At 46.3% G+C, this 27783-nt stretch overlaps 1 protein-coding gene across 2 annotated transcripts in view; it reads right to left on the bottom strand.

Moving 5' to 3' along the window:
- Positions 1-27783, bottom strand: part of CPNE3 (copine 3) — a 460542-nt gene that overhangs the window by 122318 nt on the left and 310441 nt on the right. For both annotated transcript variants that reach the window (XM_086965964.1, XM_086965965.1), the window contains exon 7: positions 24521-24610. In XM_086965964.1, coding sequence (XP_086822090.1) covers positions 24521-24610 — 90 coding nt within the window. The remainder of the gene's footprint in view (positions 1-24520; positions 24611-27783) is intronic.

Below are 27783 nucleotides of genomic sequence, written 5' to 3'. Positions count from 1 at the left end.
GAGATTAGGGGTTCAACAGGAAGATCTGAAGTAAGAGGGGCTATATGTTCACATTGGGAGGCTGGGAAAGATATATAGATATTTTGGATTTTATGTTGAAAGAATTCCGCCAGGTTGTTTCAACGCGTGAGTGCCCCTTCTGAGGTTTGTTGTTTTAGAGGCATGTTGGAGAGCGTTTTAGCGATTTGAAAAATTACTTTAGGGCAGTTGGCGGCAGCGTTGATTTTCTCCTCATAGAAGGAGGCTTGGGCAGCATTAATGTCGGATTCATAACATGCGATTGACTTTCGGTAGTCAAGCTTTCTGGATTCAGAATAATTCTGCCCCACCTTGGCTCTAGTCTTCTGCTTTCTTGTTTTGATTCGACGAGCTTAGGGGAGAAGCATAGGGCCGATTTTTGTCTGCATTTCTTGGGGGTGTTTTTTTTTTGGGAGTACTAAATTGAGGGAGCTGGTAATCCAGTGGTTGAACTTGTCATTTGCGAGTGTGGGATTGAGATCAGTAGCTGGTCCAGAGGCTTCAAAAACTGGCCTCCATTGGTCAGTGGGGAGTTTGGGCCAATTTCGCTTCAGAACCATGCCATGGATGGGGGACGGGAGGTTCCTTGTACTTAGAATGTTCAATTCATAATTGTAACAGAAAATTATATTTAACAAAAAAAGTCAAATAAGAAACATGGATTGAAATCATGGTGCAGCACTATTTTTCTTCTAATTTTCTTAAAAACACACACACAAAAAATGGTTCACACAAGAGGATAGGAAAAAGTCAGCACTTATTAATCTGCCCCTTTTACAGACAAATCTCAACAGTACATAGAGGGAAGCGGAAAGAATGGGTGACGTCCTTTAACCACGGCTTCAGAGGGAAAAGGACAAGGCAGTCTGAACACTAATTCAGTCCAGCCAGCAAAGTGGGCAGGTGTGGTCTCACATTCCGACCTGCACAGAGGACTAGAGGACGGTAGGATGGGGCTTAGGAAATAGATTAAGGGAGCAAGTTTTCATTTAGCAAGACCGCTCCAGAATCTGGGAGAGTGAGAATCTGATAGTAAAAACTACTGGATTGAGGCAGTGAGACAGCAAATAAGAGAGGGCCAGACAGAGGCAGAATAATGGAGTATCTGCAGAAAGTCACCAATCTCACGTGAGTCTACACCAAGGATTCCATTCGATGGCCAATTATTCCAATGTGGTGATTCTCCTGAGTCACGAAGGAGTCTCTTGTGGGGTACCAAGTCTAACGCTGAAACCCGTGGAGAATTAGCTTTTTGAGGCCATCCCTTCTGCAAATCTCTTCCGGGAAGGCTGTTCTGTTTAAGACCAGTTGAAGGCCTCACCATTACTACTCAATGCATTTCTTAGTCGGACAGCAAGCTTCTGTGGCAATAGCTGAGCTGCTGTATGTCACTCCTGTATCATTGTACAGCCAGTGCCAAGGAACAAAATAGCAAACATGTTTGTTTAATATAGATGTCCCTGGAGAAGGCAAACCAGCTTAAACCGTTATCTTTAAACCTGCACTACAATCACTTATGCAATGAAGCACGCAATGCTATTTAATATTAACAGAATGACATTGGACTAAAGACATCAGTTCTGGTATATTTTCTACTCGGCTATCTCAGGCCTATTTTGGAACCATATTTGAAGAACAGTAATGATTTATAAAACATATTTACAAACAACAATAATGTCACAAAACAAAAATAGTTAATAAATGTATCAACATGTGGTTTTAAAACAAGACATCATAGGACGGTTACAGGATTTTTATGGACCTGATTTGCACATAAGAATATTCAGAGACAAATTCAAAATGCAAAGATGGCCACACTATTATAAAACGGTTTAGCCACCCTGATATTATTCAATGATAGAAAGTTTTGCTGCTTTTTTTCATGGCTTGCCTGGGCTCATTTCATGGCTGCCGCTACACGAGGCTCTTTTTGATTGTATCGACTGGAGTAGATTATGACTTCATTCGTCCTGGGATTTCGCTGGTAGCTACATACTACTGCTTTTTTAGTTCCCCAATAACTACTTCTGTTTCAGACGATAGTGGGTGGATGGCATTCGTCAATAACAATGTCATTGCTGTACATGTGGACACTTGACCGCAGTTACAAATCTGCATGGCTGGACACTTTAGATCCTCTAATTACGTCGAACTCCATCGGATATCTGTGAGAAACTATTAGAGCGAACCATTATCAGTTGGAATATTGCGCCGACACTGCTTAGGACCATTCACATGCTCCGGACAAAATCTGATCTTACACTGCCTGCATAGTTGGGCTGACCATCACCTTGATATTTCAAGTGGGACCTGTTTTATACAGAAAATCTCCTGCCCTGATGAAGTTTCTACAAAAGAATGAAACATGTTGGCTGTTGTCCTGTTGCTTTAATCTAAAGAAGAATAAAATAAATTTGACTAGAACATATTGGCTAATGTGACTTCATCCCTGGTGCTGCCTCCATTTATCTTCAATTATCCAATGATAAGATCAGTTAGAAAGTTGATTCAGAAACATGGACACTGTGGCGATACAGGCTGCTGGCTAACAGCTGATCTGGCGAATTGGAGAAAAAAAAAACTTTTTCTGGTGGATAGTCTCTCAAAGTAGAGATTTCTCACCTTTAGAATACCCCCAAGCGTCAGACTCGATCCAGAAGAGTTTTTATCATAGCCTCTCTGAGCCAGTAGGTGACATTGTGTGGTTCCACGTCAACTCTGCTCCACCCTTGAAGTGATGGCGCTGCAGGTTTTTCCCGAAGGCAACCTTTGGAGTGAGCGTGACACACCTGAAACTACAGACTAAACAGTGACATTAAATAAGGAACAGGGAATCAACATAAATCCTGATAAAAGCCCGGGACCCGGTATGGTGTGTGAGGAAGGGCGTAAACATGTTGACGTAGTATGAGGGTATTGGGGTAGTAACCCTCTCCTTAATTCACCCGAATAATGAACCTATATTTTAATCATGCCAGTGGCACCTAAAATAAAGGGAACTGGGGTGACCACTAGGTATTTATAATATGTATACTCCCTGTCAGGATTAGAATATCATCCTAAGTGACCCTGGAAGATGGTTGAGCCTTCCCTGGTTGTCAGGGACCAGGGTGTGAAATGATGATGAAGCATGACACCAAAAGGGTGTATCAGGGTCCACAATAACATTCTTAATGCTTCTTCAGGGGCAATAGGACAAGGTCATTATCTCAATCATTTGCAGAAAGGTAGGATTCTCATTGAGAGGTGAATTCTAGATAGGGACATAGTGTCCTCCAGGCCCCATAACAGAATTTTCTCTCTCCCCTCAGTGTGATTTTTGGTTGTAAGCGTTCGTTATCTTCATCAGAACTCTGGGCAGGAGAGGTAGCAGCATGAAGACAAGCAGAAGTCCTGAGCTCCATTCTATAGGAAATGCAATGAATCTCTGGGAGACAGAGCCTTTTTGGTAACTCCAATGTGCAACAATATTGACACTGCATTTTCTTAATAGTGGTGAAGAGATCAGCAAGAGTTTTCCCTATGGCACCTCCGGGTGTAGCTGCCATTCATGATTGACTAGTAGTCACCAGCCGAGTTTTTCCGCCCTGCTATTTAAAGATCCTGCCTTGAGGGGCACAATCAGGAAGATGCCCTGATGATTCAGCCTGTTCCAGATGTGTGGGGCCTCCTGGCAAAGCGCCCAGGACCCCATCCTCCTTGTTGCAGTACTACATGGCAGTGGTATCTGTGAGGATCTAATCCAGCCTCCCAGTCTCCCCTTGATCGATGATAGGAAGACTTTCAATGGTAAGTGCATGGGCGGATGTGAGAAGTTGGCCTGGTATATAATGCTCACTAGTTCTTAGTGATCACTTTGTACCATGCCAAGCAACCCTTATGATGATGGTTGTAATTCAACCTTGTAGACCAGTTATCCTAGTGGTAACGTGGACAAAGCAGTCTTAGGCTAAACTCTGAAAGGCATGTGACGCCAGCTGTTATACCATACACAACCCCCTTGAATACCAAATGAAAGGGACACCACACAGATATATATTGAAAATATATATTGATTTATTAACTATAAAATCCCCTGGACTCTTTATGAGCACAGAAGCACAAGTGTTAAATCACAAGACAGTTTAAAATACACAAAAGTTGCACAATATGGATGAGCCCAAGGGGCCACCTAAACCATGTACTAAGAAAGTGGTATAAGAGATACCAATAGGAAAGGGAACAGGCCTAGGGCCTTGGGAATCGCTGGAGCTATTCGAGACTAGCAATGATTAAGTCGGGAAAGGCCCACGGGACTCGGGTGCAGTGTTCAAAGTGCACGCACTTTCCAATGCAAAGTCTATGGTGCGTAAAAAGTACAAAGTTAGAAAGTTAGGAACCTTCCGAGTGACCTACGGAGCTGAAACTTAAGACACAGGCCCTTGAGATGTGTACCAGTGCAGGAGCACCGGCGGAGCTAAGTTACCTCACCCACAGGAAACGGGTGCACAGGGTCGAAGTAGTGTCGGGTTTCGTCACGCTGGTCGATGGTGCTTGGAACTGAAGATGCTGCAGGCGGCTCGATGTGAAGACTTCCGGTGGATCCAAGGGTGGATCTGAAGATGTGAAGACCTGAAAGAAGAGGGGACAGTGTTCAAAGTCACTAGCCAGTGACTACCGTGGAACCAGATTGGAACCAGGCGATGTCGGGTGCAAACAGGCGTTGTCGGGTAGCTTCTTTCTGCAGCCACGTGGATACCCGGGGTCGAGGACGTCCAGGAGTCAGTCACGAGCTGTCCCACGTAGGCTTCTCGCTGTTGGCGGTGTCGGCGACCTGATCGGAGCAAACAGGCCTTGGCAAATGCAAGCCACTCAGAAGTTGAAAGATGCTTATCACTCGGACCAGCAAGGTCAGAACGGGTGCTCCTTTTTACAGGAGCTGGGTTAGGTCTGGAGCAACCAGACCTGCTGTGTAAATCGTCGGTTTCGTCGCCAAGATGGCCGCTGACCACGTGGCTAGTGGCCGGGATGGCGCGTCGAGTGGCACAATGCAAAAGGGCCCCACGCAGATCGTGGAGATGCCGGAGGGCTGGTCTTCGGTGCAAGGGCTGCTCGGTGGTGGGGGTTCTCAGTCCCCAAAGCACAACATCGAGGATGCCTCAGAAGCTGCGCAGTCAGCTTTTCGAGTGTCTTCCAAGAGGTCCTGTCCCACGTCACTCGGTGCCTCCACGGGTCCCTTCTTTGCAGGGACTGTGGATCGGGCTCTGAGAGGTCTGGGAGTCTGGTTCTTGTCGGGCTCTGGGCTCGGGCTCCGGCGGGAGGCGGCGGCAAAGCAGACGTCGAGTTGCTGGTTGGTACCTGTGTTCACAGGGTGGCCACTCCTAGGCCACAAGGGAGATTCTCTTCAGTCTTCTGTGCAGCAGAATGTCGAAGTCCAGTCTTCTTCTTCGTGTAAAGTTGATTCAGGAGGATCTGCTGTGCAATGGCACTGCTCCCACTCTTATTCCCAATCTGAGGGGTGGATCACCTACTAGGTCCCTCCTCTGGGAGGAACCAGGAAGGGGGGCGGTTACACCCCCTTTCCTTTGTCCAGTTCCGCGCCAAGCCTGGGTCTGGAAAGTCCCAGGACCAGTTTGGACTGGCCTATGCACGGGGACACCTTGTGTGCCCCGGGCATGTCTGATTCTATTCAGCCCTGTCCTACCCAATACACAAAACCCTGTCTGGGGTGGTGCTCGCACCTCCCAAGGCAGGAAACCCTTTGTCCAGGCCACCATCTGCCGAGTTTCGGTCAGCAGCAGGAGGCCAGACTCGTGTCTGTCGTGGCAGCATCCATTTTATGATGCTGAGGCTCTGTTTAACTTTAACCGGGGTTAAGGCTACACACATGTCGTGTCCCTCTAGAACGGTAGAATGCTATCCCCGTCGCCAGAACTGGCGAGGGGATAGTATTCCAATTCGTATGACACCTTACTCGACATGTTTTGATAAAGCCAAACCAAAGATAGCATTTAACCGCGAGGATTATAATGCACTTAAGAGTATATGGTATGGCAATATCCCGGAACAGCTTAGGGAGTGGTTCCCGACAGCTGCAGACAGGCTCAGCTCATGCTAGAGCACCATCTCACATATTTCCAAGCACTCTGCCTCCAGGATTGATGAGGCCTTCCATAGGAGTGGCTGATAGGAACATATGTGTCCAGTTTAGGGTTAGGCACAGACATACTGTACCTAAGTAAGAGGTGATTACACCAACTTACCCCAGCTGAGTGATCAGCCAGTTGTGTCAAATATGGAGGCCAGGCCAGGGGTGGCACAATACATGCTGCAGCCCCTGGTAGGCCTTGGATACAGCCATGCCCTGGGTACCTAGGGTACACTACTACAGGGGCTCATAAGGTGAACCAGTTCCAATTCGTAATGCACCTAAAGTGCATTGGCAGTAATTTAGAGAGAGAACAGCAGGCTGTGGGTCTGATTAGCAGGCCCACAGCCACATTAAGTCAGAAACCAGTGAAGCAAAAAGCAAAAATTTGGGGTGACCATAGGATAGCAGACCCTACTCTCCTACAGCGGAACTCCAGCAAGTTGATGTGGACGGTGGTCTCTGATCATCACCTCTCCCAGATGACCTCCTAAACCCAATATCAATACATCCAACACCACAGTCAACTTTGGTGTGAGGCAGTGAGAGGGATCTACTGCTGGTCCAATTGCGGTTGAGAAATCACCACAGCAGATTCTTTGCAGTCTCATCCAAAAACTGGGTGGGATCAGACATGCTCCCCTGGTGCTGGGCCCTCAGACTTCAAATCCTACTGCAGAGCCAACATATGCCATCTGGCATGATCAATGAGCCGGATGCAGGAGGCCAGTAGGCCATGTAGCCTCAGAGCCATCCTCACTTAGAATCAAGCACCTAGGCAGAGTATAGCCCAAATATCCTAGACTCAATCTGGATGGTAGGTCTGAAAGTGCACCATATTCAGGATGGCTCCAATTAAAAGGAGTCCCATCGACAGGCTGGTTGTGAGTCCCAGCTATTTTAGGAAGTTTAACGACTTCTGGGCATGGACAACGACTGACTGTGGCAAGTCCGCCATCAATAGCCAATCGTCAAGATAAAGGGAGACTGGCACTCCCAACTTGCAAAGATGGGTAGCAACCACCACCATCACCTTGGTGGACACCCGAGGAGCCCTGTTGAGCCCCAGAAGGAGCATGACACTTGTGGTCAACCTTGAACCACAGTAGCACCTGTGGCCCTGTGGGACGGGGATATGGAAATCGGTATCCTGCAAATCCACTACCAACAAGTATCCTAGATCCAGGACTGATAGAACCTGCACCAATGAGAGCATCTTTAATTTGTTCTACTGCAGGAAGAAGTTGAGTGAAAGGCCACCAGCCTTCATCGGCAGAAGGAAATAGAAATAGTAACACTCATTTCCGATCTATGAGGATGGGACCCTCTAATTTGCTCCTTTGTCCAAAAGACAACACTCCCTGCAGCAAAATGAAAACTTGTCCAAGCCGCTCTGATAAGGGTGGTAGATGCAAGGGGACAAAGGCCTGGCAGGATACAGCCTTGCTGGACTATCTGCAGGACCCAGTTGCAGGATGCAATCACATGCCACCCATGGAGAAAATGCCTGGTCCTGAATCACAGGGGGTGGCTATGTCTCACGAAGGGTAAACTAAAGCACCTTGGAGGAAGCTGCTGGAGGGGCAGGGGACTGGGAGGTTCTATTGGCACTGCAGGTGTGGGGGTTGTATGCTGGATCCTCTATCCGAACCCCAAAAAGACTGTGGTGCCTGTGGTTGGGGTGGTAGGTCTTGACACTGTCTGTAGGTAAGACCCTAGAGGTGCCTCAAGAGGGACAGAATTGGTGTGGAAAGACCAAGAGAGTGCACAGTAGCTCTCCTTTCTCTAAAGGGATCGAGGACACAGTCTGCCTTCTTGCCAAGAAGGTGAGACACATCAAAAGGCATATCCATGAGTGATGCCTGAACGTCACCCAAGAAGCCCATGGATCTCATTTACACGTGGTGTCGGAGCACCACGCTAGTTCTAACTGCTCTGCCCAAGCGGTCTATTGTGGTCAGGCTGACCCCAATTGATGTACGTGGCCGCATCCTTGCCATCTTGAAAGGTTTGTGCCAAATTAGAGCAAAATTCCTTCAGGACTGCTGAAAAGATTTAATCGACTTAGTCCCGCAAGGCATGGGAGCACCTGCCTACCAAGCATCTGCCTTTGACAGAAAGAAGGGCAAGGCTAGCAGAAGAAAACATTATCTTCCCAAATTCTTCAATTCTTTTTGACTATGTCCGCTCAGGGTGGTAGGAGGTAGGGGTTGGAAAAGAATTTGGGTTACCCCTGCTGGTGGAGGCATGTACTACCAGGCGCTCAAGAGTAGGGTGTTACGTAAGAAAAGTAGGGTCACCCAAAGGGGGTCTTTGACAATGTGACACTTGTCTGTTTACTGGTACACAAGAATAGGGTGTGTTCCAAATGCCCATAAGGGGTGTCAGTTAGGGCCTTGATGAAGAGCAGTAGGTGCTCTGATGAGGATTGTCCAGGCTGTACCACTTTCGTGAGGTCGTTGGTTTCTACATCAATGGAAGGTCCCTGTAGATCTAAAAGTTCTGCCAACCGTCTGATGACCATGGTGTATGAAACAGGTTTCTCTGTGGAAGAGCCAGAGGGTGAGACCATTCCTGAGTCAGCGGAAGTGCCCAGTCCACTGGCCTTGTGTAGGTTCATATAAACATTGTCATAATGATGGATTTAACTTCACCATCATCGCCAAAAAGTCAGAGTCCGATCTGAAAAGCTGGTGGAGCATGGGAGGGCAGATCCTCGGCAAGAGTAGTGTTTTGTCAGTCAGAATGCAGGGGGGCCAGGTGTGTTGGAAATGTACAAGAATGTGGTTTGGCTGAGGCGGATACTGATTTGGTTAGGAGTCAGACAGAACAATAGAAACAATATACTCCAGCAGCAGCAGTGTCAAATGCTGGTGTTGGCACTTTGGAAATGGCAAGGCTCATGATCCCAGGGGCGTAGAGTCCGCTCCAAAGCTAGTGCTGAACACGAAGCAGATTCAGGAGGCACAGACGGTGCTGATGGCGGACACGCTGGTGGTAACCAGACTGGAGGTCTCAGTGAAACAACTTCAGAGGGAGCTGGTAGGGTGCCAAATATGTGGAGCATGGTCTCTGGCAAACCCAGGATTTTGGGGTGAATTGGGATCAGCTATGCAACTGGATCCTCGGTATGCGACCAGGGGGGGAGATTGGCGAGGATGAGACTAGTGCTTCATTATGGACATGGGCTTACCCAAAGACTTGGATTGCCGCGATAAGTTGCTGCGGGACAGACTTCAAGAATGATCCATGGCCTCAACCTCGAGTGAAAGTGGGCCATGTGTGACTTACTGCAATGTACAGCGGCGTGTATCTTCACTTCGCAGTTCCGGATCGCCTTCGGGTTCATCAGGGCACCCTCCCCACATGACTTCCAGTAGTGGCCCTAAACAAAACAGCAAACATCTTGTAGGCATCTACCACATGCATTTGTTTGCACCAGTCCCTACAATGCTGAAACCCTGTAGTTGTAGCAGTGGATGTGTCTCCTTGCATAGTGGAAATATATTTGAAAAAATGCATGTCAACTAAAGTAGGAGCTAAATCTGGATCAGCGTACGAAGCGTGGAGAGAAAGGAACTGATGCCTGGGTACTTTGGTGGAGCCACTATGCAGTTCCAGCGGTCATGTCCGGTGTGGAGCAAAGTCTATGCAGAGTGACACAAATCCACCTACTGGTGCACATGGAAAATGATAAAACATCTTCTGGATCCTGTCTGGTCCCTGGGGATATTTGAAAGGTGAGGAGTTTGCCATTAGAATATTCATCAGAAAGCACAGTCTTCATTATGAGTGTATAATGTTTTCATAGATGCCACTGTAGATGGAAACAAAAATTTGATGGAGAAGCTAGAAACAGTGCCTATCATCTGGGGTTATTTCTTACGAGCTGCTGGAGTAGCATTTCATGGTTTAGTTCATCCGCTCCTTGAGAGAAGCTGGTCATACATGTGCAATTATGCGTGCAAAACATTCCTCGAGAGGCTCGAATGGCCTGCCGTCCAAGAGACCTGTAGAGGACAGTTGGAGTTGCTTATTGGGTCTGAAGGATTCACTTTGAAAATGCCCCCTACAAAAGTTGAATATCCATTGAGTAATTAGATAGCTCATTTAACATTCATGTAAAGAGTAGCGAAGTCTATTGAGTCTATCTTCTCCAACATAAACTATGCCCTGCTAGTGAACCTACCCTAATGTATTAAGTTTAGTCATGAGGCAATCTCTTTTAAAATTGATTCCATCAAACCCTAGGTGAGTAGTAAGCTGCAATTTCTGTTCATGAAATGACCCACAAGCAAAATGTGTATCCAGGACGGGGAACAGAGTTTACAACGCAACTTTTACCACGCACTACCTTTATCACGCAACTTTTACAACGCAAGTCGTTACAACGACTTGCGCTGGGGGTGCTGTAGGATAGGGAATGGTTTAATTTACTATCCAAAACCTTCCCTACTATCCACGGGGACTGGAGTTGGAATAGTAAATTAAACTATTCACTATCCAGCGCCCCACAACGCAAGTCGTTGTAACGACTTGCGTTGTAAAAGTTGTGTGGTAAAGGCATGCGTTGTAAAAGCATGCGCAGTAATGCCATACATCCATCCAGGACTGAAGCAAAACTACTTTAAGGACTGGCTCCCAAATCTGCAATGACAGCCAACAAAATCCAAGCAGCCATCTGTTGTACAGACCAAACATTACATAATTTCACGTATACGTCCCCTTGAAAAAGCAGTTTGAAAATGTCTGCAATTGGGCCCCCCCAGTAGTAATATGGAGAACAGGGGAGGCCAAATTCTTAATAAAATGGCTCTGGAATGGACATCTCTGTTCAAAGTTTTGCTCTTGAAATCCAGGAACCTCTCAGCAGATTGGTCTACTATGACCTCAAATAGAAGAAACCTTGATAAGAAAGCAATTTCTGATTGAGTCGGTGTACAGAGAAACAGATTCAGCAAAACATTTCAAGTGTTCTGAAGAAGGCCTAAGGCAGTAAATGAGCCCAGGTCAGCCATTCATTCAAGAAGGGAAAAATTAAGTGCCTAAATGTTCAGATATTCTGGTTATCACCCAAAGCCTCTTGATGAACACAATAGAAGCAGGTCTGAGACTGTTCGAATTGTGGTATTTTTATCATAAACCAAAGAAGCGGACAGTTATGTTTATTGATGGTGAGAAGCAGTAAGTAAGCATCCAGTAGCCCTGATACATGACCTGGCGACGAAAGAGCAAAGGTTTCATAAGGTGCTGTGTATTAGGCAATATGGAGGCATAAGTAAAGCAAAATGTTTCTTGGTCCATTATCATAAAAACATGCCACACACCCTAAACATATAAGCACATTCCACTAACGAAAAAGAGCTTAGTAGGTTTTTCTTTAATAGAATTGTCTCAACTGATGCTGCCACTAGGATATTTGCATTTTTAAAATATCAGGCACTTGTTAGATTTGTGTAACCTTTCAGAAATACTTCACAGAAAAGCCCACATGCACATGCGTGGGTGGACAACCAGACTTAATTCGTGCATTGCATATCAAAAGCATCAACTGACATTTTTTAATGTGATGAGATGTCAGGAATATGTAATGCTGTGTCATAAATCAACAAAATGTATTACCTTTATGCCAGGTGAAGAGAGACATATGTAGACACACTTTTAAATAGTCTAATTGTTCCCTACCTGAAGCACAAGTTACTTACCTTCGGTAACGATATATCTGTAAGAAACATTAGTTAATGTTAGATTCCTTACCTTAGAATATCCCCAGGCATCAGACTGGATCCGGAAATTTTTCGTCAGCAGTACCCCTGCACGTCGGTAGGCGTCGTCCTGTGGCTCCACGTCAGTCGTCGGCATCATGGTCGCCGGAATGACGTCACTGGAGTACTTAGACGCCACCCTCGTGCGCGGACGTCAGTTCTGTACATAGCTTTCCGCGCCAAGAGCACAGAGCCATGCAAGAAACCGACACTGGTGCCATGAAACTGGGGGCCATAAAAGGGAAAGTCTTTAACCCTAGATATCCGTTCGCAGAACAGGGAGGATGGGTGGGGCGGTAAGGAATCTAACACTAACTAATGTTTCTTACACATATACCGTTACCGAAGGTAAGTAACTTGTGCATCTGAAAGAAACACGTTGGTGTTAGATCCCTTACCTTTGAATAGATACCCCAGCAATACCAACCCCGGTGGTAGGTCTGCGAACCAAAATCACACCAGAAAGTCCTGGAGAACAGAACGGCCAAAGAGGCATCTCTCTGGACTTGGCTGTCAAGGCAGTAATGCTGGCAAACGTGTGCAGAGAGGCCCACGTAGCTGCCTGCCAAATGTCCTGCACAGGGACTCCCCGTCCCAAGGCAGTATTTGCCGCCGTGACCCGAGTGGAATGGGCGCGCAGCCCCACAGGAGGTTCCTTTTTAGCCAAGGAATAACAGATCTTGATGCACAAAACAATTTACAGAGAGATGGTCCACATGTGCACCTCCCATCCCTTCTTAGCACCCCGTAGCCAACAAAGAGTTGGTCGTCCACCCGGAACTGATGTTTGCGGTTCAGGTAAAAAGAGCGCATGTTTTGGGTCCAGGCGGTGGAGCCTCTCTTCCTCTTTTGAGGGATGCGGAGGCGTAAAGAAGGTGGGCATGGTAATGGTCTAACCAATGTGAAAGGCAGTAACCACCTTGGGTAGAAAAGAAGGACGAGTCCTCATACCAACTTTGTCCGGATGGACAGAGAGGAAAGGTTGCCACTTCTGGCAAAGGTGATGGCAACCAGGAAAGCAGTCTTTAGAGTCAGAAGACGTAAAGGACAGTTATAGAGCGGCTCAAAGGGAGCACACATTAGATAGGTTAACACCAAATTCAAGTTCCACTGAGGAATTACAAAGGGAACAGGAGGAAACATGTGAGTAATGCCTTTCAAGAATCTATTTACAACAGGGGACTTGAAAAGAGAAGGCTGATCATGAAGCTTCAAGAAGGCCGAAACGGCTGAAAGATATCCCTTGATAGTGCCCAGAGCAGAGCCCTGCTGGTCCAGGGAAAGAAGAAAGAGAAGAACCTCTGAAAGAGGGGCAGAGAGGGGATCCACAGCCTTTGCTGTGCACCATGCCACAAATTTGTTCCACCTACAGGCGTATACCGTTTTTGTGGAGGGACGTCTGGCTGCCAGAACGACATCACAGACTTCAAGAGGCAAGTCAAATGGCATCAACTGTCGCCGCTCAATCTCCACGCATGTAGGTGGAGGCTGGACAGGTTCGGGTGGAGTACCGTCCCCTGTTGCTGCGACAGAAGGTCCTCCTGAAGAGGTAGTCGAAATGGGGGATCGATTGACATATTGAGTAGCTCGAGATACCAGTATCTCCGTGCCCAATCAGAGCCACAAGGATGACTTGGGCCCGGTCACGCCTGATCTTCAGTGGTACAGGCGGAAAGGTGTACAACAGACCACAACTCCACTTGTGACGAAAAGCGTTGCCGAGCAAGTGCCACCTTGGAAATTCCAACGCGCAGAACTGATGACATTATTGTGCGTTCTCTTCTGTGGCGAATAGATCTAACCAAGGCTCTCCCCACTGCTAAAAGAGACCCTGCGCCACGTCAGAGTTCAGATGCCACTCGTGATCCATCATGCACCGATGGCTGAGTTCGTCCGCCCTGGCGTTCAGGGAACCTGCAGGTGATGAACCACCAGGGTGATGCCCTGATGTTACAGCCATTACAGAGGCGCAGCGCCTCCTGACATAGGGTCCACAACCACACCCCGCCCTGTTTGTTGCAATACCACAAGGCGGTGGTGTTGTCTGAACACCTCCACTACACTTCCCCGACAGAGGGAAGGAATGCCGTCAGTGCAAGCCGGATTGCCCGCAGCTCCAGAAGGTTGATATGGAGCCGGGACTCCGCCGGAGACCAGAGGCCTCTGATCTCTGCCTCTCCCATGTAGGCCCCCCACCCCAGGAGGGACGTATCCGTCACCACTGTGTGCGGCGGTTGGGGAAGGGAGAAGATCTGCCACTGACCCAATCGCGGTCCGTGAGCCACCATTGCAACTGTCTCGCAGTGCCCTCCAAGATCAGGACGCGGTCGGACAGGTTGCCCTGATGCTGTGCCCACTGGAACTTCAGGTCCCACTGCAGAGCCCACATCCGCCACCTGGCTTGATGTACCAGCAGGATGCAGGAGGCCATCAGTCCCAGAAGCCGAAGGATCAACCTGACCGAAATTCAGGATAAAGGCTGAAAGATCGGAATCAGAGCCTGAATATCCCGAATATCTGTTCGGGAGGATAAACCCAAAACTGCGCAGAGTCCAGAACCGCTCCGATGGAGAGAAGCTTCTGGGAGGGGCTCAGGTGCGACTTCTGCACGTTGATGGAGAACTCCAGCGAATGCAGAAGGTCAGGCGTAGTCTGGAGGTGGGAGAAGACTGTTTGGGGCGAGCCCGCCTTCAACAACCAGTCGTCGAGATAGGGGAAAACTGGAACCCCTGATCTGCGCAGATGAGCTGCGACCAGCGCCATCACTTTCGTGAACACCCGAGGGGCACTGGTGAGGCCGAAGGGGAGCACGATAAACTTAAAGTGCTCGTGGCCTACCGTGAACCGCAGTTAACACCGATGGGCCGGCAGGACGGGAATATGGAAATAAGCATCCTGCAAGTCCAACGCTACCATACAGTCTCCAGGGTCTAGGGCAGCCAGAACCTGAGCTAACGTCAGCATCTTGAACTTCTCCTTCCGGAGGAAGAGGTTGACGCTCCTGAGGTCCAAGACAGGGAGCCCCCGTTGCCCTTCTTGGAAACCAGAAACGAGTGGGAGGAACAACCCTGCCCTACTTCTGGGCCAGGAACGCCCTCGATGGCCCCCTTGGCCAAGAGGGACATAACTTCCTCCTGCAGAAGTTGCAAGTGATCCCCCGACATGCGTTGGTGCTGCGATGGCATGGCTGGAGGGGTCGTCTCGAAGGGGAGGGAGCAGCCCCTTAGGACGATTTGCAGCACCCACATGTCCGAAGTGATGGTACGCCAATCGAGCAGGTGATGGCGAACTCTGCCTCCCACTGGCGTGGAATGGGCCTCAAAGCTCGGACTAGGAAGGCTTTGAGACAGATGCTGCAGGAGCGGATGTGGACTGACCGGCTCTCTTGCCCCCTGCTCCGCCACGGCGGAATGCACGTCTGCGACCGCGTTGTGGTTGGTTCTGCGGCCTGTGAATGGACGAATGTGCAGGGATGCCCCTTCCTTGGCCACAAAAGAAGCGAAAAGCAGAAGTTTGATGGCGTTGGGCCGACAGGCCCAAGGACTTGGCCGTAGCCCTGGAGTCCTTAAAGTGCTCCAGCGCGCTATCTGCCCTGTTGCCAAAGAGGCAATGGCCATCGAAAGGCATGTCCATGAGAGTGCTCTGTACATCCCCTGAAAAGTTGGTGGACCTCAGCAAGGTGTGACGACGAATTGCCACCGACGTTGCAATGGCTCCGCCCAGTGAGTCCGTGGTGTCAAGTCCACATCGAATGGAGTACTGTGCTGCATCCCGCCCCTCAGCAAGAGCCTGGGCAAGCCGTGTCTTACCATCCTCCGGACACTGGAGCAGCACGTCTGCCACCGTATCCAACAGAGAGTGGGTGTAACGGCCCAAAGGCATGCAGTATTAATGGTCCGCAATCCAAGACTGACAGAGGAAAACAGTTTCTTGCCAAACTGTTGCAGCCTTTTGGATTCTCGGTCCGGGGTGCGCTAGGGAATGCGGTTTGGGACGTGGAAGCCTGGATAACCAGATGCTCAGGGATGGGGTAGATGGACAGAAAGCAGGGGTCGCCCGGAGCTGGGCGGTGGCGCCGGACCACGTTCCGATCTATAGGAGGGACTGTGGTGGGCTTGGACCAACTGCCCATTAGATCGTCAGAGAGGGCCTCATTAAACTACAGCAGAGGGTCCGAAGAGCTTACTGGCGGTTAAAGCACCTCGTGAGGTTAGTCCTCACGGCCGCTGCAGGAAGCTCAATGCCCAAGGCCTTGACCGCCTTGCACAGCACCACAGCATAAGTCGCTCCCTCCTCCGTAGCCATGGAAGGAGGAGCAAGAAAACCAGTGTCAGGCGAAGTGTCTAGACCACTGGCCTCCCCCACCTCATCTGCTCAGTCCTGACTTAACTGGCACTGCTGTGCCAGAGAGTCCTCAGACACCCCTTCCAGTTTTCCTCTTCATCCGTGTCCTGATAAACAGGCAAAAATGGCGGAGCAGGGGCATAGGTGAAAAGCTCACCAGTTGGCGCCGAGTGGCGTCGCACTGACCTCGGGCTGAAAACGGGGACGGTGTCGTCCGAGGACGGCACCGGGGGTGGCACCGTGGGGGTCGCGCCAGCGGAGTCGTAAGGTCAACTGTCGTCGACTGGGATACTGGCCTGGTGCCCATGAGGTCCTGCGGCGCCGGGACCGAAGTCGCCGGCGGCGCCGAGGCCGAAGCTGCCAGTAGCACAGGGCTAGGACCTCCAGTCGGACCCGTGGGGCTCGAAGGCGCGCCGGCAGATCTCGGCGGCGGGAAGAGTCCTCATGGCCACGAGAAGTCTCCAATCTGCTCCGGAGTCGCATTGAGCCCAGGGACCGGAGGGCGTGGGGCTGGATGCGACTGCGCGGGCTACGTCGGAGCCGCATGGGCGGCACCACCGTAACCCTCGGCAGAGGTGCGCGACCGGCGAGGGTCGAAGAACGATGATGTTTCTTCTACTTCTTTTTGCCATCAATAGACTTACCAGAGTGCGAGGACTTGGATCCAGACGATCGAGGATGACTGCGGCTCCACGACTGGTCCCTCGACTTCCTCCTCGACCGGGACCTCGAGCGGAGCCGACTGCCGGAGCTCAAGGAGCGTATGGGAACGCTCCCGCCTAGCCTTCGACGTCTCGGACCGGCAGTCGGGGCACGACTTGTCATCATGGTCGGCCCCCAAACAGTAGAGAAACCGGCGGTGGGGGTCGGTAACCGACATCATTCGGTGACAGGCGTCACACGGCTTGAAACCGGGCATCTGTACTGGCACCAGGAGTCAAAAAAAGAAGAACTGACGTCAGCGCGTGAGGGCAGCATCTAAGTACTCCACCGACGTCGTTCCGGCGACGCAGACGACGGAGCCACAGGACGACGCCTACCAATGCTCAGGATTACTGCTGACAAAAACTTTCCGGATCCAGTCTGACGCCTGGGGATATTCTAAGGTAAGGAATCTAACACTAACAAGTTTCTTTCAGATGAATATTACATAACATGCAAACATCACAGGTTACAATTTACACTGGAGACTACTGCTAATTCAAGTAGTAATTTAAATTAATTTTTGACACTATTTGACAGTCCGCAAAATCTTGTCCAAATTAATGACACAATTAGCTAGAAGGCCAAATAAGCACGAAACAATGTGCAGGAATGTGATGGGCATTTCCATCGCACCCTTACAAGTCTTCAATTCAAGGCCCAGGTTTAATGTTCTGGGATAATAGATTGCATGACTGCTACAAAAGCAAGTACATCATTCTCCTCCAAGACACAGTGCATGAGAACAATGTCCAGGAGATGTTCAACTGGACTAATACGTGAAACCCAGGCTCATTCTTGAACAATAATGATGCGACTCCCAAGAGTCTATTGAAGGCGCACACATCGATCTACCATGTACTCTTTGGAAGGGAGTTGAAATTAAGTGATTTTCATTATACTAACCTTGTTCCTGAGACTTGCACACAAATTGTTATGGGTTTTACTGGCTCACCTGTAAGTCACACTACAAAATGCTTGCTTCTTATAGCACAACACACATAAATGGCACACTGATGACTCAAAATGGTTTGTGCATTAGCAAGTAATGCACAAGGTGAGTCGCTGTAAACGATCACCCGTGAAAACATAAAACGCCTTGTACTTACATTGCTACAACAGCACAGTTGTTTGGTAAGCAGCCCAAATACATAAAATTGGTCAGGCAGTGATTAATTGCATTTTTGTTATCATCATGGCAATATTCTCAAAATATATTATTACATTTAGAATCTGAAACAAAATGTAACAAGTGATGCAGGAAAACCACAGAATTCTCCCAACCCTTGGTACCAACAAGCGGCGATTTAGCACATGTAGCTGAAAAACATCCCAGATCTGTTCCTCCATTCATTGATTCAAACACTGAGGCATTCAATTGCAACCATCCCCTAGGTATCACCTTCACTGCAGAATTCGCTTTTTTTGCGTTTGAAACGGACATCACGATCATCAATTTGCGTTACAGAAAAAGCTGGAAACTGAAATGTGCCATTTCCATACCTGGAAAGGGGGGCAGGGGGAGAGCTGTGTAACAGAATACAATGAAACTCTAGTAGTAAAATACACAAAGCAATGAGATTTGTGAACAAACAGCAGAACTGGCATCTCTCGGTTACATCAATCATTTTCAGAACAATCTTCGGGTTCTATTTTCACTTCACAAACTCTGTTTCAAAGCATCTACGCCTCCTCTATTTCTAACCATTTCAATACCTCCAGAAATCAGATAGGCGTCTCATATGCTAATTTCTTCCTTAGTACCTCATCTGCCTATATAATCTACCACTTCTCTGGAGTGCCCCTGCTTGATGGGGAGAGGTAGCTTGAACTTCCTAGTGAGTTAGTGCTCGAACGTACTGAGACAAACAATGTGTGTAAACACTGGTGACAACTGTGTTACTGTTTTCAGTGCAGGACACCTTCTGATATGGGAACTTGTCTAGGACCACCAGCCCACTTCACAAAGATCACTCTTCAACCTATCAATCACTGGATGTCCAACTGGCACCATGGACATTAGGTCAACCTGAAGCACCAGGCACCGGAGCCCTCATGTAAAAGCAATGGGCACCAAAATGGCAGCCGTGGTGCGCTGTTCCGATGCCACTCGCCTGGGTCAGAGCGGGAGATTCTCTGGCTCTAGCACAGGAAGTATGGCTGCCCTGCCAGTGACAGAATCATCACGTCATTGACAGGGCTGGCATTCAGAACACCATTTCCCGATTTCCCTGTGAGGGGGATGCAAAGAGCTCTGTTCTCCATGCTCCGAGGGAATTGTGCTAAAAGGGAGATGCTTCACCCCATACCCCCCATGCCTCTCCCCACACTTCAGGTGGGATGGGGTGGTCAGAAAATGCACTAGACTCCAGGGAAAAGTTTAAAAAGAAAATTAAAGGGTGGGAGCAGCACACAATTCACAGGGATTTAATGGAGAGTTAGAAAGTCTAATCCCCTGAGTGCTATGACATGACTTGATGTCCGTAGCAAACCCAAGAGGGCGCTATGGAGCTGGAGGTCACGTCCAAGCACCAAAGCCTACATGTCCAAGTACCGGGCAACGACACAGTATCCCTTGTGTGCTGCTCCAGTGACCTTGTCACATCTCTCTTGGTCAGAGGGGGAGACTCTCCCATTCCAGCCGAAGAGGGTGTGACTCTCCTTCCATTGAGCGAGCGATTGCATCAGATATTTGATCAAGTCATTGGCGGGGCTAACATCAGGTACTTCCTGGTTTCCCTAGGAGCGTGGAGGGGGCTGAAAACAGCCCTGTTCTATGCTAAAAGGGAGGTAGCGTTGGGAAGTTGAGAGAGGCAAATTTCCAACAATACCTCCCTTACCTAGCAAAACGCCTTGCAATCACATTGGGATATGTTTGCCTGCCCCTCACCCTAGATTCAAGTATTTGTAGAAGGTGGAGCGGACTATTGGGCAAGTGCTTGTGCTCACCACATCCTCCCAACAGTAGAAGTATTTCTGTCCTAAACCCACAGCTGTATTGAGGGGATTATCCCCAATCTATCCACCCTGGAATTGGACTATACCCTCACCCTAGGGGCAGAAAATAAAATAATGGATTTAAATCTGGCTCATCATGACATCAGGCCCCATCCCTAAAGCCTCAACAGTCTTTTTGCTCCCCTGGGGACTAAAGCATCCCCATCCCTATGGCAAGCAAGAGGAAACTCTGATTCGTTTGGGTGCTGTTTTTACAAATGGGCTAGCAGAGTGGAGCTAAATTCCAATATCGTCTCACCTCCCATTCTGAATGGATGCTATTTTCAGGCTTGAGTCGGCCACCACCTGGGGAAACCTACCAAACCCAGACATTTCTAAAAACTAGACATCGAGTGAAGTTCTTGGGGATGTGCCTCACATGGATCCCACAATGTTTTCTAACCCACAACACCTAGAAAACTTGGTCTCAAATAACACATTTTCCTTGGATTTCTGCTACGTGCATTTCCAGAATTCACAGAGATTAACTATTTTTCAATAAAACATAATTTAATGGAGAAACATGAATTACAATAATCGGACTACAAAAGGCTTAAACAATGCAGAGCGTGTTTAGTGAACAAGTCAATGAAAAGTTACTGATGTCCCTTTAGTCCTGCCTGCATCTGCATGAAATCCTAGAGCAGGACCTGAAGGCTTTCAGAAGTTCAAATTAAACTCGGATGGTCCTCCTAATTTCCAGTTTTAAAGATGCAAGTTAAATAAAATGTTGGGAAAAGGGTGAGGTGAGAAGAAAAACCTTATCACTATGCTAGGAAGTCTGCTTCTTTCAAATAAAGATGCGGCCTTTTATGAAGACATATGGTTGTAATCCCGAAACTTAAAGAATTCTCCTGTAAAGTAAATTTAAATTGAAAAGGCTGTCAAAAAGATCATAAACATCAGAATTCCAATGGAAGAACAAGAGAAAGTCAGCTTACCACTGTGGATATTACAATAACATCACAACATAACAGTATAAGAGTGAATAAGTAGATTTATTCTTTGACTATCCCAATAGCAGAATGTGTTTATTCGCTCTCATACTGTTACCTGCTAAAGTTCTTCTAGGCATTACGATGAAATGTGATGTTGTGTAGTGATCCCTAGGGGTTTAAGGCTAATTTCTGAGGCACAAAGTAGCTATTCCGAAGGAGTGAAGCACTAACTCTTGTGCCTGCCTGGAATGCTGCCTCGCTGGAGTGGAGGAACACTAGCGCTCTAGTCAATTCCTGGTCAGCTTAGATTCTGGACGTACTGTGAAATACACGTGTTATCCGACCCATGGAACATTTCTGACTCGGTTAATTTGCCGATCTGATTGTGATTAAAAAATATATAGTGTTAAATGAGAAATAGAGCCTATCTCCTCAAACCTTAAACATCTCCACAAGAGAGACCTGCCATAACACCATACATCATTTAAAATTAAGACATTTACAATAGAACTTTTACATCCAGAGTATGACAAAGATGCGTCTGTGTTGGGTGGCTCCCATATGTTTGCGGTGTGCGTTAGTTTGACCAGATGCTCTACTTGAATATTCGCAGCTCTGTTTAATGGATGGCTGATTGCAGAGAATCCAAAACCCATACTAAATTCTCATTCAAACAAGAGAAGAATACACACACTTGTTTATTAACACTGCAGTTACATAGTCAGTGTAAATCGAAAGGTTTTGGTTTCGCACTGCATGAAGTAAAGTCTTTTGTCTATCAATTGTTGTCTTTAACTCGGGAATGCATATGTAGGGAGCCACTATTCATCTGGAACTAAAGACGGTGACCTAGGCCAAATGTTGAAGTGACACTTTAACTGTACTTGGGCCCATATGAAGTCATGGCTGCCTGAGCTCAAAGACAGACGTGATTTTGAGACGTATATGGGCAACCAATCAAATATGCATATAGAGGGGCTGAGGGTCCGATTCCAGATGACATGTGGGGGTCAGCAGCATGACAAGAACTTTGAAGGGACGTGTGGACTCGTGACCAGAAGTCCAAGAGTCCTCTCTCTGAAAAAACTATGTTCTGGTCAGAGAATGTGCCTGAGGTACAGTAAGGTCTTTAAAAAAGCACTGGGCAGGGAAAGTTATCATGCAGTTGTGAAAAGAAGGTCATCGGTGGTGCTCCAACCAGGGGGGAGTGTTCTGTTGTCAGACAGGTTTGTGGCATAAGGCTTGAACATCGTTCATCTAGCAGAAAGAACTCAGAGCATCCATGGGGAAGTAGCTATGAACAAGCAGTTGCCTAAGTAGATGTAAACACTTAGACTCCTCAGGGAAGTGGTCAAAGTGGATCAGCTTGCAAAGGTAATACACTCACGTGAGTCACCCACTTAACATGTCCACTGAGACTGCCAAACTGGAATTTGAATGTAGGTATCGTTCAGGTCTAGGTTAAACAATTGATAGAATTTAGTAAATGGTATGCCACATAGCAGAGCTTGTAAATTAAAAAAAAAAGAGTTCTTTGAATATAGGGAAAATATCTAGTGAAAAAGAATGGGCATGTGCTATGGTGTAGTTGAAGCCATATCAGACCTCTGACAGAGCCCAGGTTTCGGGAGTTATTTTTCTCTATGCCTGCTTAAATTTGAACTCCGAAAACGTGAAATAAATGTGCTTGCTTTGTTCGTTATGAGCTGCAGGGCTCAAAGAGTACTTGGGGTTCTCAGATATTTACTCTTGTACCTAGGGGTATTGGTTTCATCTCTTGCAGACTGTGGAAACACAATCTATGAGACACCCTGGCTCGATAAACCTGAAGACAGTTTCCAAGAAATGAGGGCAACAGGAGCTACATTTCTTCAACTCTTCAAGACCAAGGAACGATATGCAAAACGTTTGCCATGAATAGGTGTGATTTGCTCAAGTAAATACAGAAAGCCACATTTAATAACGGATGTATTATTGTAAATCTGGCCCATACAGCACGATCAGGTGACTGAGACCAACTGGGGAAGTCAAAAGGAAAAAGAAATAAGCATAAAAAGAGCCTTACAAGTACACAGAAAACAGACATGCAGGCAGACGTTTGCATACATTGTGCAAAAATTCCCAGTCTCCAAGCAGCACTGAGAATGGACTGGGGCATGGGGAAGCCAGCAGGTGAGGTGGTGGTATGACCTGTGTTCAGAAATGAATGGCGAGTAGGTTGGCTTCCAAAATTAAAAAACATTTGATGTTCAGTATATGTGGTTCCAGAGAGTTCTGAGCTTAAGAGGACATCCAAAGACTACAGACAAAAAAAGAATAGGACATAAAATAGCATACTTTCCTAGTATATTCATCGCTGTATAATAGGGGTCTATAAATAAGAATTAACACCTTAACCACATTGGGAGATCAATGTTTCTAAATTAGTAATATAATGCATGCCATGAATGAGGCTCACTCTTCGACGAAGGTCATAGGTTCTCATTCGGCATTACTAATCTTTCAATGTATCTAGTTCTTTTCAGCCTCTGGCTACAGACCACTTTAGTGGTCTGTTGGCAATCTAATGAGTTCCATACAACCAGACCAGAGCATGTAGCAGATTTGCACAGTTTAATTGACTCCATTATATCACTGGCAAAGCGGCTACGATTTTGGCTCACAAATGTACGGCATCAACATGTGCCTGCTCTGTTACAGGTATGTCAGACTGGTTGTATTGCTAATGCTTGTTTAATAGTTGCATTCTTCGCTAAATGGTCTCCTCTGCAGTTAATCCTGAAAATCGCCAGGTAGCAAATAATATCACCAGGTAGATGCATCGATTATGCAAGCTGAAAGTGCACCACAGTCTTCAAAAAAGGTGTGCACAAGAATAGGAAACTGTGACCAATGGCAATATTAATAAAATATATACCCCACTCTTATTTCTATATACTTTTCAATATAATGAGGTTAGACTGTAGGGTTGATCTTACAACATAGTAGATACAATTGGTTTGCTGTGAAACCATTAATACAACAGTTCTCATATTAAACTAAGTATGGGTGTATGGTCAAATGCAATGTTGTTCGGCTTTACAAGAAAGCAGTCGAGTTTGCCCTGTTGCATTGGAAAAATCGAGATATTAGCATTCGATTAGAAATTAGACTAGCATTATCATTGTGGTTACGTGACAGGCATCTCCAAAGAGATGTTTGTCTTTTTGTTCAATGCAGAATTTTTTTTTTAAACGGGTGGATGCCACTTCAGACAGTACTCGGCTAGTGAAAACAAAGACAATAACTGAAAATAAATAGTCCAGTCATATCCAGGTTAATTACATTGGAGCCCTTGAAAATAGATATTTTCAAATAACATTTATAGGATTATACAATGAAGATCGTGTTGCCTGCAGCTACTTCTTGCAATGCCCCTTCATTAAATCCAGCCTTTTAATTTTTATTATAAAACTATACATATTCAATGGACGAGAACATCGGACTATGCTGAAAGTTTTATGAATTTTACACTATGTTGTTGAAGACAGAAATAGGTATTATTAAACAAATGTTACCCCTCTTTATCTGTCACACACCCCGAATGGCAATTCTTCATGCATATACAATATGTATGTACTAGAAATTACCTTGATTGGTTTGTCAAAGTCTCCGTCACACAGTGACTGAAGTGGTATTTTAAAGGGCCTCCAGACTGGGTTCAAATTGTTTTTAATAACCTGCAAAAGTAAACACACATGAAATTAACATATGGACGAATGGATATTTTCTTTATTCTTAATTCCTGCTACTGTGAGTATTACAAACAATTCTATCAACAGCTTTTTGCACAATTAAGCAGTGACTGAAAGGCATTCATTCATTCTATGAAATTTCCCAGGATCCGAGAGATTATGAAAATACACCTTGCAATCTATTTCACTTGAATGTGTATCGGTTGTCCAAATGTCTGCTGAAGATGCACCTCTGTTAAAAGTTCTGCGATTTCAGTTTGCACAGCTAGTGAGCAGGTACATGAGAACCACGAAATGTTTCTGATGACTTTTCTGTTTCAGAGTTTCTCCAGTGTCCCAACATTCTACTCTAAATAGCAAACTAATGAGCAGTGGTCTAATAACGTACACACTTTGAGCCAGTCACAAACAAACTTAAGGACACACTTAAAATGGCAGAAAGTTGGATAGGTTTAAATCCCCACACTTTGATTCATACAATCAGTATTTGAAGGGTTTTCCAAACCCAAATCTAACTAAAGGAAAAAGTAAAATCTACAAGTGTGTTGGATTTTCCACTGTCATTAGTTCGAACTTAGGGAAGGGAACATGGGTGTTCACAGTGTAGGTGACCATTGGCAATGTGGCCCCCACCTCACCAAAGCATTTTCAGGCCAATGACCATTATGAGGTGCCCAAGAGCTAGTTTCACCTCTTGCTCTCAAACACTTCTTTTCCAATTCCTGCATTGTTCCAAAATATTTAACCAACAAGTACACAATAAATCAAGAAATGCTGGCGTTTCATGGATGCTCCAATGATTACCTATTCATCTTGATTCCACTTTTCTTCTAACTTCTACCCATCACGCAAAAGGTTCTGGTTTTTATTTTTATTTTTCCTCTAAAATAATGGTTTCCAAAATGTCATGAGCATCGTATTTCATTAGGTCACCCGTGACCACTAAATTCCCAATCAGCAGTGCTTACATATATCCGCATCCAAATTCAACAAAGATTTCCCTGTAAACAGCTATTACAGTGGTCTTGTCAAAGCATCTTACTTATTTGCAGTCCAGTCCCTTCATTTAAAACCCCAGAACCTTTTGCATGAAAGGTAGAAGTTACACAGAAACAACACTGAACTATAGCCCTGATGACGTCCAACCTTGCACGAAACGCGCTGGCTGAATGTATTAGGAACTTCTGTTGATGAACTGCTACAAGCTTGTCAATTAATATTGATGAACTGTATTGGAAGCACTATCCTAAAGTGACGTGCAATAAATTAATGATCTGTGGATTCAGGGAAATCTGTCTTTTTCTTTGAATCAGTTGGGAACAAATTTGCATTTGCAAATACTAATTACTGAATACGGCGCTCCCTTAATTGTGGTATTTTGCATTGGAGGTGGTCCTGCAGCGGAGGGCTACAGAAGGTTGAGAGTGATTGATTGGATTATTAACATTGAATTGATATAGCAATAATCCTGACCTGTGCACACCAGTTGGAAGCCCTCATCGCTAGGGATTATTATTGATAATCAGCAATAGGCCACATGGAGTTTCTAAAGGCAGCCCAGTCTCCTTCCCTTCCACACTTTAGTGTCTGGAGCAATACCCTCTAGCTCAGGAATGTAGAAAGTACTCTTCTATTGTCTGGGGGGGGCTGTATAAACATCTCAATCGTCTAACATTTCAAAAACAGGGGCAATCCAAAATGGATCCCACTGGCTTCAGCATACACACACCCACCAAGAACATGGAGTCCTACAAGCTTGTACTGTAGACACAACACACACTCAACATACACATAGGGATGTCTTTGCAACATCTGGGCATGGCACCCAATCAGAACTTAACACGAGCAGGCAGGTAGGCATGGTGCTATTTTGTTGGAACAGGGAAAGATGTGTGTCTAACTACTGTGGATTAAAAATCAGTTGGCAGCCACCACTACCTACTGTACACGCCCCAGGAACACAAATGGCACGCTCGTGTCAGTTAAGGATTAACCTCTGGTATTCCCCACTTACATACAGAGACAAGCTCTGTGTTTCATTGACAATTGTGTGCCTAAGCCCCTGCACACACTAGCTGGCCACTGAGTTAGGGGCAAGTCTTTTTAATAAAATATATGACTCTTACAAATAGCAGAGCCAACACTTTTGCCAAAATATGAGCAGCTGAAACTAATAATTTAGATCAACTACTGCATATATTGAAGCATGTTTGATACAATGACTTCACTGGAATATAGAAATATGTATCTTGTACATCCAGGAAAGTTATAAATAAACCTGTGCGACAGTCCAGAAAAACATGAAATGTTCCATTTGGTTTTTAGTAGAAGGATTATGGAGTAATACCACTCTTTTCTTCGCCTCACTGATCCACCTGCTAATTACTTTGTGAGTCAAATATTGAAATCACAAGTACATTTCCTTCCTTTTTACAATGATTGATTACAATGGCCTTGGAATTATCCACTTCTGGCTGGAAAAAGGATAGCATTCCAGATCATATCTTTTTCTCATAAGTTCCTCCACCTATTGGTACTTAAATGCATTTCACATGAAGACAGTAAGCGGGAAGAGTAACAATCCATGCGGTCGGACTAGGAAACAAAAGCAACATCCTGACAGCACATCCAGTCCTACAGCGGGGTCAACCATGGGATGAGGAGCAGCCACTACAAACATGAAAAGGATCTCAACTGGAACTCCACCACTCCTATACATTCAATTGAGATTTTTGCATCTCTAAATGAAGTCAATGATGGAAAAGATAAGGGTCCTTGCTTTTAACCAGGACCAAGTTATTTTACTTTTAAATTTGGTAACAAAACAGTCACCCTGCACCCTAAAAAATAGGAGCAACTGGAGGTATTCCTGAATGTTAAACAGTTTCCCCGGTCCCATCCGTATCTGAGGCAAATATGTCAACATTTGATACTGTTACTCTTAGATTATCAAATGTAATACCCAATAAGAACAGGTCATTCAATTCCTTAGCAGCTGATAGAATAGAAAACCAATCCTCCATAGCAAGAAGAGCAGAATAGAACTTCAGCAGTTCTGCAGTGTTTGCTGCAAAATGCTACTTTCTCATGTGATACCTTTATGTATTTCCACTGTGTCAGTAGGTCTGGCAAACTCTGTAGGCATCAGTGTTGCCCGA

The sequence above is a fragment of the Lissotriton vulgaris genome, chromosome 4_1 (genome assembly GCF_964263255.1).
Source record: "Lissotriton vulgaris chromosome 4_1, aLisVul1.2, whole genome shotgun sequence".
Taxonomy (NCBI): domain Eukaryota; kingdom Metazoa; phylum Chordata; class Amphibia; order Caudata; family Salamandridae; genus Lissotriton; species Lissotriton vulgaris.
This window is presented reverse-complemented; position numbering and strand designations above follow the sequence as displayed.